Source organism: Falco naumanni, chromosome 5 (assembly GCF_017639655.2).
Source record: "Falco naumanni isolate bFalNau1 chromosome 5, bFalNau1.pat, whole genome shotgun sequence".
NCBI classification, from domain to species: domain Eukaryota; kingdom Metazoa; phylum Chordata; class Aves; order Falconiformes; family Falconidae; genus Falco; species Falco naumanni.
Genome location: NC_054058.1, coordinates 1,868,102 through 1,884,273, shown reverse-complemented (window position 1 = coordinate 1,884,273; position 16,172 = coordinate 1,868,102). Strand labels below are relative to the sequence as shown.

Genomic DNA, 16,172 nt, shown 5'->3' with positions numbered 1-16,172 from the left:
ATTTGAGAGGTTCTCCCTTTTTTCCCCTCACGCCTCTCACATATCTAAGCTACACCAAATGATCACATTTGTCCGGTACAACCCACAAAGTTGCCTTCAGAAACTATTTTAAATGGTATATTTCATTATAGGAACCATGCCATACATTAGTTGGGGGAAGAAGGGGGGGAGGAAAAAAAAAAAGAAAAAGAAAAAACCAACCAGGAGGGTACCCAGATGCAGGGAGAAAGTCTGAAAATAGTTTCTAATTCCTCCTCATGCCGCGAGCAGCCGGTGGGTAGGAAATGAAGCACTGCACTGCTCCCTTTCCTGCCTCCTTCTCCTCTTCCCTCCCCAGCAGTGATCCCCCCTTTCTGCCTGGTTTCCTACTCTTTGCCCCTATTAACACGTCTCTTCCCGGTTTCACCATCCTTCCATCCCCAGGAGAGCGCACACATGCAACTCGGGATGCAAATGAAGCTGACAGGGCGGTGAGCCGCTCTGCCCGCTGGGGCGGTGTGTCCCTTCTCCCCACCGAGGGACCCCCCAGTCCCCATCCAGGCTGAGCTACAGCACTCCTCGTCTGCATTTGTTACTCCTCATCCACTTCCCAGCCCAAGGACAAGTCAGCACCTCCAGAAGGCCGGGCCCCCCCAGCCCAGGGATTGTCCGAGAGCATGACCAAGGGCAGGGCATCCAGCGTGGCAAAAGGGCAGAGGCAACAAATACCCCAGACATTTGCCATCCCCTTTTGGGGCTGAACTGCTTTTCTGTTAAAGGCTGTAACCGTAGTGGATTACTCGCTTGTGTGCCCCGCATGTACCCAGTCAAGCCTCTCTCCATTTTTTCTAAATTAACTATTCCCAAATTACCCTGGATAAATGATGCTCAGCACCTTAATTATGTAACTCGAGCAATCAGTCTTGAAACACTCGCAATAAACAGCTGCTTCACAATTGAATCTTTCATTCCAAGAAGCAGAACAAGTTGGGATGGATTTTTATTTTTTTTCCTGAATCTGTATTATATGACTATATTTTCACAAAAGCTATTAATTACTGTCCATTTCTGTAACGGCACACTGCTAGGCACTTCCACAGCCGCCCTCCCTCTCCCCAGCCCAAGCGCAATTTCCTGAGTTATGGAGTAAACAGAATCACTATGTACGGAATAACGGGAGCAGTCTGACGGGGCAGTGTAGGCTTTCCGCCGCTCCGGCCGCGTTGCAGGGACCTGCATAACAGAACTGTGACGGTACAGTCTTATGTGGGTAACACTCCCCAGCACTGAAGTCAATAACGTGACTGCTTTGCCGCTAGGCAGATGGAGAATTTGCGAGGGTTGTTTGATGGTAAATGAAGACTTTTTTTTTATTTGCTCCAAGGAGCCTGGCACAGGAAACCCCCAAATCCTACAATAATAAATCTGCTATTTATCTTTTAAATTCTGCAGCAAAATAAAAACCATTAGGCACCCACGGCCATGTGTTGGATTCTATATTTTCTCAGCTTCCTACAACCTTTCGGCATAAAAAGATCAAATTTTCTGAAGTAAAAAAACAACTCCTCAGTTTAAAAATAACAGCCTCGTTGCCTTGTGTGGAGCACTGTTTTACTGTATTACACATTAAAAAGGCAGGAGCACTTAGAAATTGCAAAGACGGGCATAATCCAGAAAGCTACATCTGACCCATCCTGATAGTGTTCATACCATGTACGCCATTTGCAGAAAAACTGAGGACCAGAGGAAAACATGATCCTTCCATAGCATAAAAGTGATCATCCAGGCATTAACCTCACTGTCATGACTATTTTAACTCCTACAGACTGACACAGCATTCCAGCAGACAAAAAAGAAATCCCCATCCGTAAGTCAAAGCGATTCGGACCCTGGCAGCTGTGCTGAGGGGGAGGCAGTGCTTGGGTGACCACTGGCTGTTTAGGGCATCTCAGAGCAGAAATCAAGCTAGAGGTCAAGAGCGGAGCAATTACACATCCTTAATGACATTGAAAATAAGGTCACAAGAGCTGCACCTTTGCAAATCGGCCCCATCGAGGCCTTTGAAATGCAGATGCTCAGCCCCTCACAGAATCAGGCCCTCCTTTAGCAGCTGCCTCCTCAGCGCGCTTCCATGCAGCCTTTGCGTTACTGTATTTTGCAATGTCATAGGACACTTCTAGTGTCTTTGTTTTCTAATTCTGCAGATACCTGATAAATAAAGGGACAAACTCAGGGGCAATACACAGCTTTGCAAGAGGATACGTCAACTGAAAAATTAGGATTGCCAATCCCAATTATAGCATGTTATTTTTTTACAAGTTAAGGCAGCAGCAGGGTCCAGTACAACCTCAAGGCCAAAGTCTGCTTTTACAAAAGCCAGTGGGAGTGTTTCCGTTCAGGTCTGAGGTACAAAGGATTGCTCTACAGGTATTCTACTGTTTTTTCACACAGAGAAGAAAGACTGCTTAAAGCACAATAAAAACACATTTGCATCTTTTCTGTGCGAAGTGCATCTATGTGCAAAGCCAAAAGAGGGATGACAGGACAGTGCTGGAATAATTTCTTCACCAAACTAAGTGAGGCTTGTAGAAGTGGTGACAGTAACACCCATGAACATTTAATGACTGACCTTCAAATAGATGCTCTGAGCAGGATTGAGGACAATCTGATGTGGCAAGTAGGTGAAAAAAAACAGCCTGTCTGTGAATCTCTCCGTCTGTTCCCAAGGTCTCTCCTTCCTCAGCAAACTCATACTTACAGAACTATCTGCAGGCATTTCAGGCATAACATGAACAAGAACCTATCTTCGAAGACCCCCTAACCTGCTCATCATATGCACCATGCGTTTCTAAATGTTATGACGTGTTCTCCTTAGAATTATTTTCTGCATCCACACAGTCAGTCAGCATTTTTGGTACCTTATTTAGGGATACTGCTATTAACTGGGGCAGCTTCTTAAGAAGTCTATCGTGCACAGTTCTTCACTCTCATTAAAAGCAAAGGTGCTCTGGTGTCTCCAGTTTCCCCCTTAGTTTGTGGGTAGATTTCTGATTGGGGACTTCTCTATTTCCTGAAGCTCCTAAAAGTTGAGGCTTGGGTTTGTTAATTCATTGGTCATGGGAAAAAAGTTAATGCTAGCCAAGACTGCATCCAGTCCCTGAGTGAAGTCGAAGAACTGTAAGTCATTCATAATCATTCTGCGTGCCCTGGCTCACTGATTTTCAAACCATTTTTGCTGTGGCTGCGTTCATATAAATGGGCTGATTATTAATATGATTTGTGTCAGTTCTTAACCAGTTGCTGAAGTACTCTTTAAAAACGATAAATCGGTTCTTTTAAAGGCGATTGGCAATAATTATTTCCCAAGCTCCTTTCCAAGAGCCACATGTGTGGACACGGCTGAGAATGTCCATTTAACAATACCGGAAGATTTCCTTCCCAAAAAGCAAAAGCCTTAAGAAGAATGAGCAGGTGCAGATGCAGTGCAGTGAAACTGTCCCCTGGGGCAGGGACTGAGTTCTATCTACCATGCAAGAGTTTAGTTGAACTTTTTTTAAAAAAAATATATAGAGTGAATTGACCAAGAAAATACAGCTTCAGAGAAATGCAAACTTATTTATGAAATACTGCAGAACGTGGCAAAGAACTTTGAAGATGAAAAACTGGGAAGCAGTTTTGAATGTCCAAATGCTTGACCTCATTATTTTCTAAATTTAAATGTCTTAATTTTTAATTGCAAATTCATTTTACAATTTATTTTAACAATATTTTTAAATTCATTTAAACAAGGTGGTTTGGAGATCCATTTTTAAAATGGTTGCATAACTTAAAAATGTGAGCTAGTTTGATGATACAAAAATAAATATTTAAAGGTGGGCCAAAACCTAAGTTTTCCCATTTCTCAATAAAGGTTTTAAAAAAATAGCTTTTATGCAAGAAAACCTAAATGCCTCCTCATCACCTTCACTTTTTTTTCTGCTCAGTCCCCACATGAAAAATCCTCCTCTGAATTCCTCTTTTGCAAAAATACAGCAGACACTGGCAGCCCTCTGCCACAGGGCTGGACTCAGACAGTCCTTTCACCATCTTCACAACACTGTCAGATCAATAGCTCAAGTGAGCAAATGGCATATGTAAATATTATTGTAAATATTATTTTAACAAGTGCTTTTGTCACTTCTTGGATTGATTTACTGATTCATTGTTTTCTAATCTTGCAGAATACGCAATTAAAAGATGTCCCCGCCATGAATGTTGTTGCTAAAATTTGAATTGGCACTACACTTCCTCTCACAGTTTCAAAATTTCTTAATCTGCTTTCAAAGATATTCCAATTTCATTTTATCGTACCCCATGTTAGCTTCCCCTAGCCCTTCTCACCAATGCACACTACAGCTTTTACCACACGAAATGCAATGGCGTTGGATTTTGTAGCAGCAGATGCCTCGCAGGCAGAAAGGCTGGAACCATAACCTGTGTGAACTAGTACTGGAAATAAGCAGCACCAAGCTACACCATTTTTTGTCTCTGAAAATCAAAATGGCTCAGTGCTGCTGCACAGTACTCTCTACTTGTAGAAACTTGAATAATAAGCCAGAAAAGCCAACTCTGTTGATGTCCCATTACGCAGAGCTGCTCCGGGCAGGATTAGGCACTGCTCGCGTTTCCCTGCACACCCAGGTGCCCACTGCAGCTCTACTGAAAGGAGCCAGGCAGCTGCCAGGCTGACAGACACTGACCATTTGCCTGTACACCCCCCCTGCCTTTGCTGACAGGGTTTAACCATAATGTCCCATCCCATTACTGCAAAGTCATTGTGCTGCTCAGGAGGATGTCAGACTGCTAAGAGCTAGCAAAAATCCTATGATTCCATCAACAGGCACTGGCAAGCTCAGCCTCTCCAGGAAACTCTGCTGATCTCTGAAACATTGTTAGTCTTAGAAAACTTAAGTTTCTTTCATTGAACTCGATTTTACGTCACCGGTATAAACTACGGATTTCAATATGGACACTTGGGGTGATTTAAATCACACTTGAATAAATTTTACTTGCAACAGGAACTGATGTAAATGCCATATGAGCCAGTCTCCATATATCCAGGAATTTTCCGAGCGCTCTCAGACCAATTTTAGTGCATTTTTTAAACTAGTGTAAGCTTATTAATCTAGATCAGAAGGCAGGAAAAAAGATAACTTAACAAAAGCCACACACTTTGACCTTTGAAGACATAAGACTGCAAGCAAAGGTTCACACAGGAATCCAGCTGATTAAAATAGGAGCAGTGATCTGTGTGAATAGAAGTGATGTAAGTGGTACCGCCTGTGTTGTAAAACAATGCAAGTGCTCTTTCCTGAATGTAGCGCTCTTGGAAGACAGCTTTCAACTTTTCCATCTGAAAAAAGCATCAGTTTTCCTTAAAGACAGATACAGATAAAGCAGGACACTTCTGCCCGAGGAGAGGCTAGCTGGGCTGATATTTGATATAAGCACTCAGTCCCAAGTGGGAGGAGGGAGAAATGATTGATGGTTTGTAAGGAATTACTTGACTTTTGCTTGTAACAGAAGCTTTTTGGATTCTCCCAAAGTTCTTGTCAAAGACAAGAAACGTCCTTTGAAACAGCAGCTTTCCCCTTGCCAGCAGATGGAATAAACCTGTGTAAAAAAACCCTGCAGGTTTAAAATACATATAAAAGAAAGAAGACGTTTGACACGCTGCCTTTTTTCTAATTCTCCGCTGTTCCGTAAGGTTTGTCTCTATTATTCTATTACCTGCCCCCTTAATACAACGTGAGCAATTCACCTCACTGCAGGAGGAGTTTCGCAAAGCCAGCAGCAGGAGTTCACCAGTGCAGTAAGATGCATATTGCCACAGAGACAAATCCTTCTTGCTCTCTGTCTCCTCCGGCTCCAAGGTCACAGTTGTATGAACTTGACTAAGGCAACCCTTGCCGAGCCCCCCAGGGCTCTCCTGGCTCTCATCTGGACAGCTCCATCTGCCTCCTGCAACCACCTCCTCTGGGAAGGGCGAGAGCATTAGCTCTGCGGCCAGAGTACGGGCAAGCAGAGGAGTTACCAGGGGCAGATTTTCATGTTTCCTTCCATCGTATACACAAGGGAACAATGGATCTGAGCGCGATACTCCCTCTTTAGGAGGCGAACCGATGATCCAACAGGTGGAATGAATTCATACAACCCCAGTCACACACGCATTTGCTAGAAAGGCATCGCATCAATAAATCCCAGTCCCTAGCAATTCTGCCAAAGGCAAAGCTGACACTCTGTCTTACACCTCATTGTTACGGAGCACTGCTCATTGGCGAGCCTCGAGGACCGTGCAAAGGATGGTGTACAGCAATTCACCCTACCTCAGGAAAGAGATGAGAAAAACTTCCCTGCCAGCTCTTGAAATCCTAGTTCCATCCACCCAGCACTCAAACCAAAGCTGAAGTGAGAAACTACATTTGGAACCAAATTAAGTCACTCCCTGCTCAAGGTTTTAACAGCCGCTGCTCAAAAAATGGGACTTCATCAATATAAGCATTCAGAAGCAGTGGTAAATTATTATTATTATTATTATTATTATCAGTATTATTATCAGTATTATCATTATCATTATTATCATTATTAGTATTCAATCCTGCATTATCAGTCCCGTTTCTCCCACTCTTAGAAACTGTTTGCCCCTGCGGAGGGGGGGTGGGCTGCAGAGCACAGAGGTGAGGGGCAGGTGCCCTGCGGGGGAGTGGGCTGGGATGGATGTCCCTGTGTCCCTGCAGCCTCCAGGGCCAGGCAGGAGAAACAACACGCCGTGGTAAAAGAGATGGTCGGTTTGTTCTTGCCAGCCACGGAAGGCTCTGTCAAGCTATCGGATCTTAAGCTTATGGATAAGCGGCTGTAACAAACACGTTGTAGGTCTTAAAATGTTTTTTTCTCGCGCCGCAAAGCCTCGCAGTAGTTCGTTAATGTAGCTTCAGAAAAACAGACGGAACGAAAAACAATTCGTAATGCAATGTCTTTGCGGGCTGGCAAAACAGAAAACTCTCAACAATGTCCTGGTTTGGTTTGCTGGCCGTTGTTTGGGTTTTGGTTGGTTTTTTTTTTCAACTGCTGTGTGCAGTTTTTACCATATGCAATCAAAAATACAGACGGGATGTGCGCTATGAGGCCAGCGCTGGCGAAATTCGTTTGCAGACTCGCCGGCGTGCTGCCTGGGGGGCCAGGCCGGTCCCACACCGAGCAGTGCCGGGTTTCTCAGCCGCACGTTTAGCTGTGCCGCCGCCGCGTCCCTCCGCGCAACGAGCCCGAGCGCCCGGGGCAGCGGCCGTGCGGGGGACCGCGGCCGCGGGGGATGCGCCCCCAGACACAACATGTAACCCGTGGTACCCCGCCCGGGGGGGCAGGGGCGCGCCTGCTCTGCCCGCGCTGCCCCGCGCCCCTGCGGTGGCAGAGGGAAGGGTGGACGACAGCCACGGCTGCAAACGATGGTAACATATACATCAAGGGAGGCAACGCCTTGGGCCCCCGCGACCTTTCCCGCTGCTCAGGTTTAATCTATAAATACCCAGGAGACACCCGAGCCCATTGTTTTGCTGCCCTCTGAAACCAAACCTGCCAAGGGGACGAGGGACGCCCGCCACCTTCCTCCTCCTCCTCCTCCTCCTCCCCGCGGCGCGGGAGCCGAGGGCCGAGGCGGCTGCGGGGCGGCTGCGGGGCGGCAGCGCCAGCCCTAGCACCCCCGGCCCCACGGGTGGCGTGCCCTGCGTGGACGGGGCGGGAGGAAGGGGGAACAGCCGCCCTAACCCCCAACTCCTTTTCACAGCTTCGTGATTAAAACCCGCACGTGATTAAAATCCAGGTTTTATTCCCCTTTTAAACGAGTCTCGTAAAACAGCACATTAACTCCGGCGACAAGCTTCATGGCTGGGACGTACCTAACGCGGGGGCACGGGGGACACGTTTGACAGCCCGGGGGGGCTGTGCCCGCTGGCATGTCACATCCTTCCTCACGCCGCCCCCCGCCCGCCACCCCCCAGCCCACCGCCTCGCTGCCCCGGGGAGATGCGGCCGTGGGCCGGCTGTCCCGGGTACCGGGGGCCACGGGATGGGTAATATTGTCACCGAAGGGTTTGGGCACAGCTGGAAAACCCCACATAAGGGGTGGCGCTTTAGCCAAAACGGGGCAACGACGCGCGCTGCCCCCCGCGACCCCCGAAGCTGCCGCACGGACCCGCACCGAGGGGACCGGAGCGGGGCCGCCCCGCCGACCCCCCCGCCGGGCACGGAGGGGAAAACCCCCGCCGGGCACGGCCAAGGCGTGGGTGAGAAATCCTCGTCCCCATCTGCACGGGGAAGAGCTGCGGAACGGAAAGCGACCCCCCCCCTCCCGCGGCCGACGCTCGCTTCCCCGCGGCGGAGGGCTTCCAGCTCTGCGGGCCCTCCGGGTGGGAACCGAGGGGGTTTCTGCGAAGCGATCGATAAATCGGGCCAGATCGATTCACGTTATGACACCCCAAACCACCGCCTGATTTCCCAGTGCATCGCGGAGTGTGCGGGGCCGCCCGGAGCGCACCCCCGTACCGCTAGTATCCCCGGAGGAAGGAGCAGCCCCACGCTACTCGAGGGCGGCCACTTGGAGTTTTGGTTTTGAACCTTTGGGACGCTATAAAAACTCCCTTCTCTAATTTTCTTTTTTTCGCGATATCGCTGGAGTTTTGTCAAGTTTAAAACACTTCAGGTGTAAAATGTTCTTAATTGGGTCTTGTAAAGATGGAATTTGGTGGCCATTATAGAGCCTCTAATCAATTCTCACCCGGCAGCAAAGGTACACCAGCGAGGATTTAGGTTTAATGAAGTGACTGCGCAAATTACAGTCGCGGACTTTATTTAAAGTCTATCAACCTCCTAAAAAAATGATTTCTCAAACTGTTCTTGATTTCCTTTGCTTTATGAAAAACATCACGTTTGCTTTCTAAGGTTTCAGGCATCAGCAGCCATTCTCTCCCGCTCTCCAGTCTGGCGCAGGGGGAGTTTTCCAGTTTTTTTTATTTCGAATTCATGGAGAAATGGGTAAAGTAAATTTCTAGACAGTTCAGAAATACATCCTACTGGGGCTAAAAACTAACGAGAAACGGTTCTCAAAAAAAAGACCAATGCACATATCTGCGCTATTATTACAAAGCGGATTTTTTTTTGTTGTTTCGTTCGCTATATTATTTTGAACGGGGAGGACTCGGAAAGCGTGAGCTATTTTTTTAGTGGTTGATATTTTCGATCGCTTCTGTCTCCTCTCCTTTACACCCGTCGTTCCGCTGGGAGGGAGCTCCCAGACAGCAGATTTTACCTACTTCTCCTTAGGATCCGCACCGGGAAAGGCTGCGGCTGCTACAAGCAAAGCGAAATGCGGTTCCTTGAGAGCGAAGCGGGACGAGGTCTGCGCAGTTCCTGGTCTTTCGCTCCCTTCAAAAACACTTAACAGATTTATTTTTTATTTTTACGGCAGAGGGTTAGGGTTGGTTTTTTTTACATCTCGATCTCTAATTCTTTCTCCCTTTTTTTGTTTATTTTTGGGGGTGTTTTTTATGCTGGGTTTCGGGCAACTGATGCTTATTGATAGCGCGGGGAACGTCGAGCAAAAAAAAAATTAAATAAAAAGGAAAAAAAAAGTGTTTTCTTCTCCAAGTGCATCGGAGTGGACTTGGCGCCAGTGGAGGAAGTATCTGCCCTTTCTCTTATAGGATCGCGCCCAGAAATCGCTTGACACTTCCCCCCCATCCGAATACTAAAAGTAAAGAGAAATTACCTAAACCCGCTTTCCCCGCGCGCTGTCACCGTGCGAGCGGGGCCGCTCCCTCCGCCCCAGCTGCAGGCGCCGGGGAGCGGGGCGCGGAGCGGGGGGGCAGCGGGGGCGGGGGGGCAGCCCGCCTTTGCGGGACCGTCGTTTTAGACCGGAGAGAAACAGCCGTGGGGGGGACAAGAGCTGACTGAGGGTTTCACTTGAGCCAAATGATCACTGCAAGCTACCGGTTCCCTTTTAAAACAAAAATAAATAACCAAATAAAAGTCTAAAATGAAAAGGACAAATGCCACGAGGGAAGTGTCGCCGTCCCTCTCCCCAAACACCGCGCAGCACACCGAGGGGCCGGTTCCCGGGAGGAGGCCCGACTCCGCGGACCCCCCGTCACCCGCTGGCCCAGCTCCCGGCTGAACCCCTTTCGCTGCCCCGTCCCGGAGCCCCGGCGGGCCCGATCCTGGGGGAGGTGGCGGGAGGGAGGATCAGGCCCCCAGCCCCTCACTGCAGAGCTGAGCCCGGCCCGCGGGGGTCTCGGGTGGGAGCCCGCCGCGAGGCGCGGGGCGGAGCAGCGTGGACCCATCGTTCGGCGGAGCCGGCGCCCCTCGCCTCGGCGCAATGCTGCTCTGGGGCGGCCGCCCCCTCCTCGCTCCCCGCCCCCCGAATCCCCGGCCAGGGCAGGCTCGGGGCTGTGGCCGGTGTCTCGGAAAGGCACACGGAAGAGGAGCGGGGGGGATCCCGTCCCGCGGACATGCGAGTGCCGTGCCCCACTCCTTTGCCCCTGACCCACACGGCACCCCCGCGATGGTCGGGAAGCGCCGGGGCAAGGCGAAACGCGTGTCCCGACACAGCCGGGAGGGACTATCGCGACCGGCGGGCAGGGAGAGGTAGGAGAGAGGGAGAAGGAGGAGCTGAGTGGGCACGGCGTTCCCTCACGGAGATCACGGAGTTGGCGGCGGGGAGGCACGGGGAGGGGGAAGTCGCAGTGAGTAGGAGAGAAGTCCCCGTAAACGGAAAAAAAAAAAATTAAAATAATTTAAAATTAAAATCCAAGGAATCTCCGCAAAAACTTCCCCCGCCTTTCCTCTACCCCCAGCCCCGGATGTTTCCCGGGAGCTGCTCCCCTGCCCGGCGCCGCTCTCCCGGCGGGGAGGGTGCGGGGCTGGGGGTCCCGGAGAGAAAAGGAATGGCACTAACCGGGGTTGAGGTCCAGGCACTGAGTCGGGTCTTCGTTGTCCCCTAGCTGGCCATTGGGGCTGAGGCTCTCCATGGACAAATCCAGCCCCTTGTCCTCCCAGTCTCGCAGTTTCCTCTTTTTATTTGTCCCGATCAAGGCTTCTACCGAGAAAGCGTGCGCCCGGGAGCTGAGGGCCACCGCCGATCTTCGCCTCTCGCTCATCTTATCCCCCAGCCCGGACCCTCGGGCAGATGAGCGGCCAGTGGCTGGGAGCGCAGAGCCCGGGGACCAGCGGCAGAGCCTCTCGCCTTTCTCCCCCCACCCCTCCCAGCTGCACCCCCAGAAGAACCAGCCCTCACTCTCCCGAAGGCACTACATGAGGCTGCGGATACTCCGTAGGCAGAGCCGGGAGGGTGTGCTCAGCCCAGGTCCCCAGCACTTGCTCAGAGGGGCTGCAGGCTGGATTGCTTTTTTTTTTTTTTTTTTTCCCTTCCCTTCTCCCCTTTCCTTCTGTCTCTCTCTGATTGATCCAAACTTCTGGGATTTTTTTTTTCCCCTGCAAGAGTTAGGCAGGCTGCGTGCGCCTGTCAAGAAAAAAAAAAAAAAAAGAAAAAAAAAAAAAGAAAAAAACCACCAAAAAAACCCTGTCCCCGGCCAATAGGAGGGGGAGATCGGGAGAGACCCAAAAGCTGCGGCCCAATGGGGCGGGGAGGGAGACTCGGGCTTCGGAATTTTGGCCATCCGAGCCCGGAGCCCCGGCCGGAGAATTAACTGTTTGGAGAGCGGGGTGGCAGTGGGGAACTCGTAGCCCTAAATGCAGAGAGGTAACAACCCCCGCACTCGCCCCGCCGCACCCCGGCTCCCCGCGGCTGCTGCGAGCTCACCCCCACCCACGGCCCCCGGAGGGGCTTTTACCACCCGGGGGTGCCGGGTCAGGGCGTGTTTAAACGTCATTCACGCCGCGTTACTCGCGCTGCCGGCGGAATCGGTGCTCGGTCCGACACCGGCACCGGCCTGGGGGGTGAAATGTCCCTTCCGAAAGACGCGTGTCCGTGGAGCGGCGGGGCTGCGTGGGAGGTGTTGGGCCGCGCAGAGGGACGCCGGCACCCCCGGGCAGGGACCCTCTCTTTAGGAAGGGGGAATTGTATTTTTTATAATTAGCTTTTTCCCTTTCCCGCTTCTTTTGGCCGCTTTAGCTACGGTGCAGCCCCCGGCCGGCTCCTGGCTGATACGCGGCAGTTTGCCCCGCTCGCTTTGCGCTCCCCCCCACCGCCGGCGAGGCGGGTCCGCAGCTGCTCCCACGGTCGCGCGTGGAGCCGGGGGCTCGCCGTGACAAAGGAGCACGGGCTGCATTTGAAAAGGCGAAGGGAGACCGTGTGCTTTCGTTAGCTGATGGGAGCACGAGACAGGAGGTGAAGGCAAGCGAAACACCGGGCAGGGAAAATACGCCGGGGAAAGCCGCCGGGAGTTAATTCGATCCCGAGGACCGAATACAGGTTCAAAATAATAAATAATTACAGAGTAAGGGAAGGAATTAATACGGATCGAGCCACGGTGGAAGAGCGGGCGAGGAATCACACGGATTTTCAGGAAGGGATTATTTCTGGCTGGTCTCTCCGATGCTCCCCAAGGCGCGGAGCTGCCTCCAGCAGCGCCGGGAGAGCGAGAATTTTTTTAGGCGAGGTTTTTCGATGGGGCTGGACACGAGTGAAGGGGACACACATACACACGACAACTCCTTTAGCTACCAGAGTGACCCCACGTTGCCCTTCATGCCCCCCTCCCCGGCCTAAAGCGCTGGCTCTGGCCGGCGTGACAGCGGCCCGCCGGGGTTCCCACGCACGGAGAGGGATTTGGGATGAAAACCCAGAAAAAAAGCCGTTTCTTCGGGAAAACCCCGGAAAAAATTAAACTGTTATCTAGGCCGAGGAGCAGGTTTTGTGCTCCCTCATCACCCGCCCTACATCCCCTCACCACCACCACCCCACGCCGCTCTTTTCCCCTCCCCTCTTGCACATCGCCTTTGACAGGTCGCCCGCCGAGGGCTCTGCGCCGGGCACAGCGGGGTGTCCTGTCCCTGTGTCCCCTCCCCGCTCTGCCCCGGGGAGCACCGCCGGGCCGGAGGCAGCGGCGGGGGCGTGGGGGAGCCGGCAGCGGGACCGAGCTGGGAGCGGGGACCCGGAGCGGGCACACGTCTTGCCGGCGGGGTCCCCCGGCTCTGTGTCCTTTCCCCGATGAAGGAATGTCTCCCAAATAATTTAACAAAAATAAAATAAATTTCCCTATTCCCGAAAGCCTCGGAAACACTCGTCTGGGAGAGAGACACCGAGGAAAGCTTTTAAAGAAGCTGGAGGGAGACTTTAGAAAGAGAGCCCAAGAAAACAGAGGATTATTTATAGCGCTTTAGCGAGAGGAAATGGTGTTGGAAAGGCAGGGCGTTTTAAACGAAATTTGGGGGCTGATGTAAGAGCTTAGAAATACGTTTTCCACCCAGTTAAGTGTGGGTTTACGGGTCGGCAGTTTAAAGCAGCCCCGACCCCTTTCGGGTCCCTCACCGAGGGTCTCCCCGCGCTGCCCCCGAGGTCTGAGGGCCGGCTCAGACCCCCCGCGCCCGGCCCTGGCAGCGGGACGCAGCCCCGGCAGCAGCGAGCAGAACCGCGGCGGAGCTCCCACGCCAGCCCGGCCCCGAACAGCCAGACCCCCGGGAGCAGACCCTTCTGACAGGGACGGGACGGCCGCTCCCCGCCGGGGCCGGGAGCGGTGGCCGGCGGCGGGGGGCTGGACACACACCCCCACCCCCCACCGCCTCCGGCCGCTGCTCTCCGCCCTCCCCGCCGCTCCGGCGGTGCCCGGGAGGTTTAGCGCAGCTCGTCTCTCGCCCTCCCTCTGCCCGTCCTCGCCGGGCGGTGCAAAAGCTAGAAACACAAAAACACAAAGGCACCGCTGCTCCTCGGGGCGAGCGGGGCGCAAGGGCAGCCCCCGCAGCGACCCACGGCCCCGCGCACACAAGGCTGCGCCGGGGAGAAAGCGGAGGGATGGGGCTGGGGGGGGAGGGCGAGGGGAGCCAACGCTGCCCCCTCGCAAGGATCTCGGAGGGGGACTCGCCCAGAGAAACCCACGCTCCTCAAGCCGGGGGATGGGATTTCGATTTAGCTTTTTTTTCGCACCAAAACCGCTGAGCAAGAAGGCACCCGCGCTGCGCCGCCGGTCCCCGCGCCAGGACGGTGCGGGGGCTCCTCGCCCCCCGGTCCCCGGTCCCCGCCACGCGTGGCGTGAGCCTGGAGCCGGCCGGGGCCGAACCTGGATTCCGATCCCACTCTGACCCCCGGCCGCCAGAGATGAATGCGTCCCTTTGCCTGGTCTTTATTCCAGACCCTTATTCGCAGGGGTAGCTCCCATTAAATCCAGGAAACTGTTCCCTGGAATAAAGTGGCAGGAGCAAGGGTCGCAGGGCCAGGCCCCGGGGTTTATAAAGAAATCATTCACTCCTGCTTTCCAGTTGTCGCAGAGCGAGCCTGAAAATATTTGTTTATGTATGGAAATATTTGGAAAAAAGAGAAATAAGGGGAGCCGGCTGCGGGGCGGGAGTGCTGTCCAGATGTGCTGCTCGCAGGGGCTGAGCCCAGCCACTTCCAAACCCTGCTCCACAGCAAGGAAAACCTTCCCGAAGGTCCTTCAGCCAGACCTAGTCCGGGGATTATTATTTTTTTTTTTTAGTTAGTAATTGAAAACAATGTTAAAACTAGTCAGCGGGTGCGGGCTGAAGGCTGTCTGATAACGTCAGCGAGTGATTTACTGGACTTTAATGCAACGTCGATTATCTTTTAAAACGGGCCGGCGGATCCCGAGGCTGGCGCTCTCCTAAGGGGCGAGTTTAAGCCAACGCGAGTCGCCGCTTGGAAACTGGAGCGAGGTGATGTTCCCGGGCTGCGCGGGGTCACTTACTGTGACTGCGGAAAAAAATATGCCTGCAATTTATTTTTATGGTCTGCACAAACGGTATTGTTGCGTATTATTAACTAATTCATAATTATACCCCTATTATGCCGTCGATTCGTTCCCCCCCCACCCCCCTTCCCCCGGTTTTCTCAGGCTTTGAGAATTGAACCACCGCAAAATATTTACAGTCTCAAGTGTTTTTAAATGGGCTTTGTTTGTGTTTTACAGAATAAAAATCTCTATTAGTGTTTAAACAAACACCATGCCAGTCTCTTAAGCCTTCCAGATGTTTGCAATAAAATGTCAGGTTTTGCCTTTGGGACTCGAAATAAAATTTAACTACCTTCACCCTGTAATTATTCTCTTAGCTCTCCCTTCCTAAATTTATCTGCTTTCTATCAGGAGAGAGAGAAAAAAAACTGATTATACACTTGGACTATAAAAAACAGCCAGTACTTTCCCTCCATTTCATCAGGACTTCTCCCCCGCTCGGTTCGGCACCGCAGACCAAGGCGCATACGTTATTTCTGCCTCCCTCGTTTTCGGGGCGGCAGAAGGAGCCCAGGCAGAGCAGAAACGCATCGGCAGGTTTCCTAGGCTTAAGGCAACAAAATACCCCGTGTCTACGGGCCTGTGTCCCCCCCGCCACCCTCTTCAGCCCCATCCCGGCCCCAGTGTTCCCGGAGGGGAGGCGAATCGGGAACTTAAATTGTCCCTGAACTTCCTCCAGCTCCGGGCGTCGCTTCTTCGCAGGCACTAACCAGACCTGCCTGCATTTCGGAGCCTCCCCGTGGAGCTGTTTGGAAATAGGCAATTAGGAGAAATAATTCAAACAAAGCAGGTTCCCCCCGCAAACAAAAAGACAAACTCCCGGCTAGAGACCCTTCTGCTTCTGCAGCTACTAACTTGGAAGGCAGGCGGGGTTAAAAGCCATGCATTTTGTATTTACCACGCCAAACTTCAGAACAACCTGGAACGATAAAGCGGGGTCTAGATGGTCTCTTGCTTCGTTTGCCGCCTACAAACCCACTTCTCCTGGCTCTTAGCAGGGTGGCGGAGGCTCTGCAGCTTTCCGCTTTCGCTGCTTGCGTAAAACCCGCAGATACACTCGGGCGCGCTCGGTCTACTCCCCGCTCCCTGTGCGGGGCAGTCCCCGGGCACAGCCTGGGGGGCGCGCCTCCCCCCGGGGACACCCCCTGCACACCCACGGGTGCCCCGGGACCCGCTCGCGGCTGCTCTCGCCGCCCGCTGTTTTTAGAATATTTGTATTTTCCCCCCTCCTCCTCGGGG

At 52.5% G+C, this 16,172-nt stretch overlaps 1 protein-coding gene across 1 annotated transcript in view; it reads right to left on the bottom strand.

The window, feature by feature from the left end:
• The window catches only part of TBX15 (T-box transcription factor 15), a 98,240-nt gene extending 87,075 nt beyond the window's left edge, over positions 1-11,165 (bottom strand). The window contains exon 1 of the mRNA XM_040594944.1: positions 10,964-11,165. Coding sequence (XP_040450878.1) covers positions 10,964-11,165 — 202 coding nt within the window. The remainder of the gene's footprint in view (positions 1-10,963) is intronic.
• Between the last annotated feature and the right edge of the window lie 5,007 nt (positions 11,166-16,172).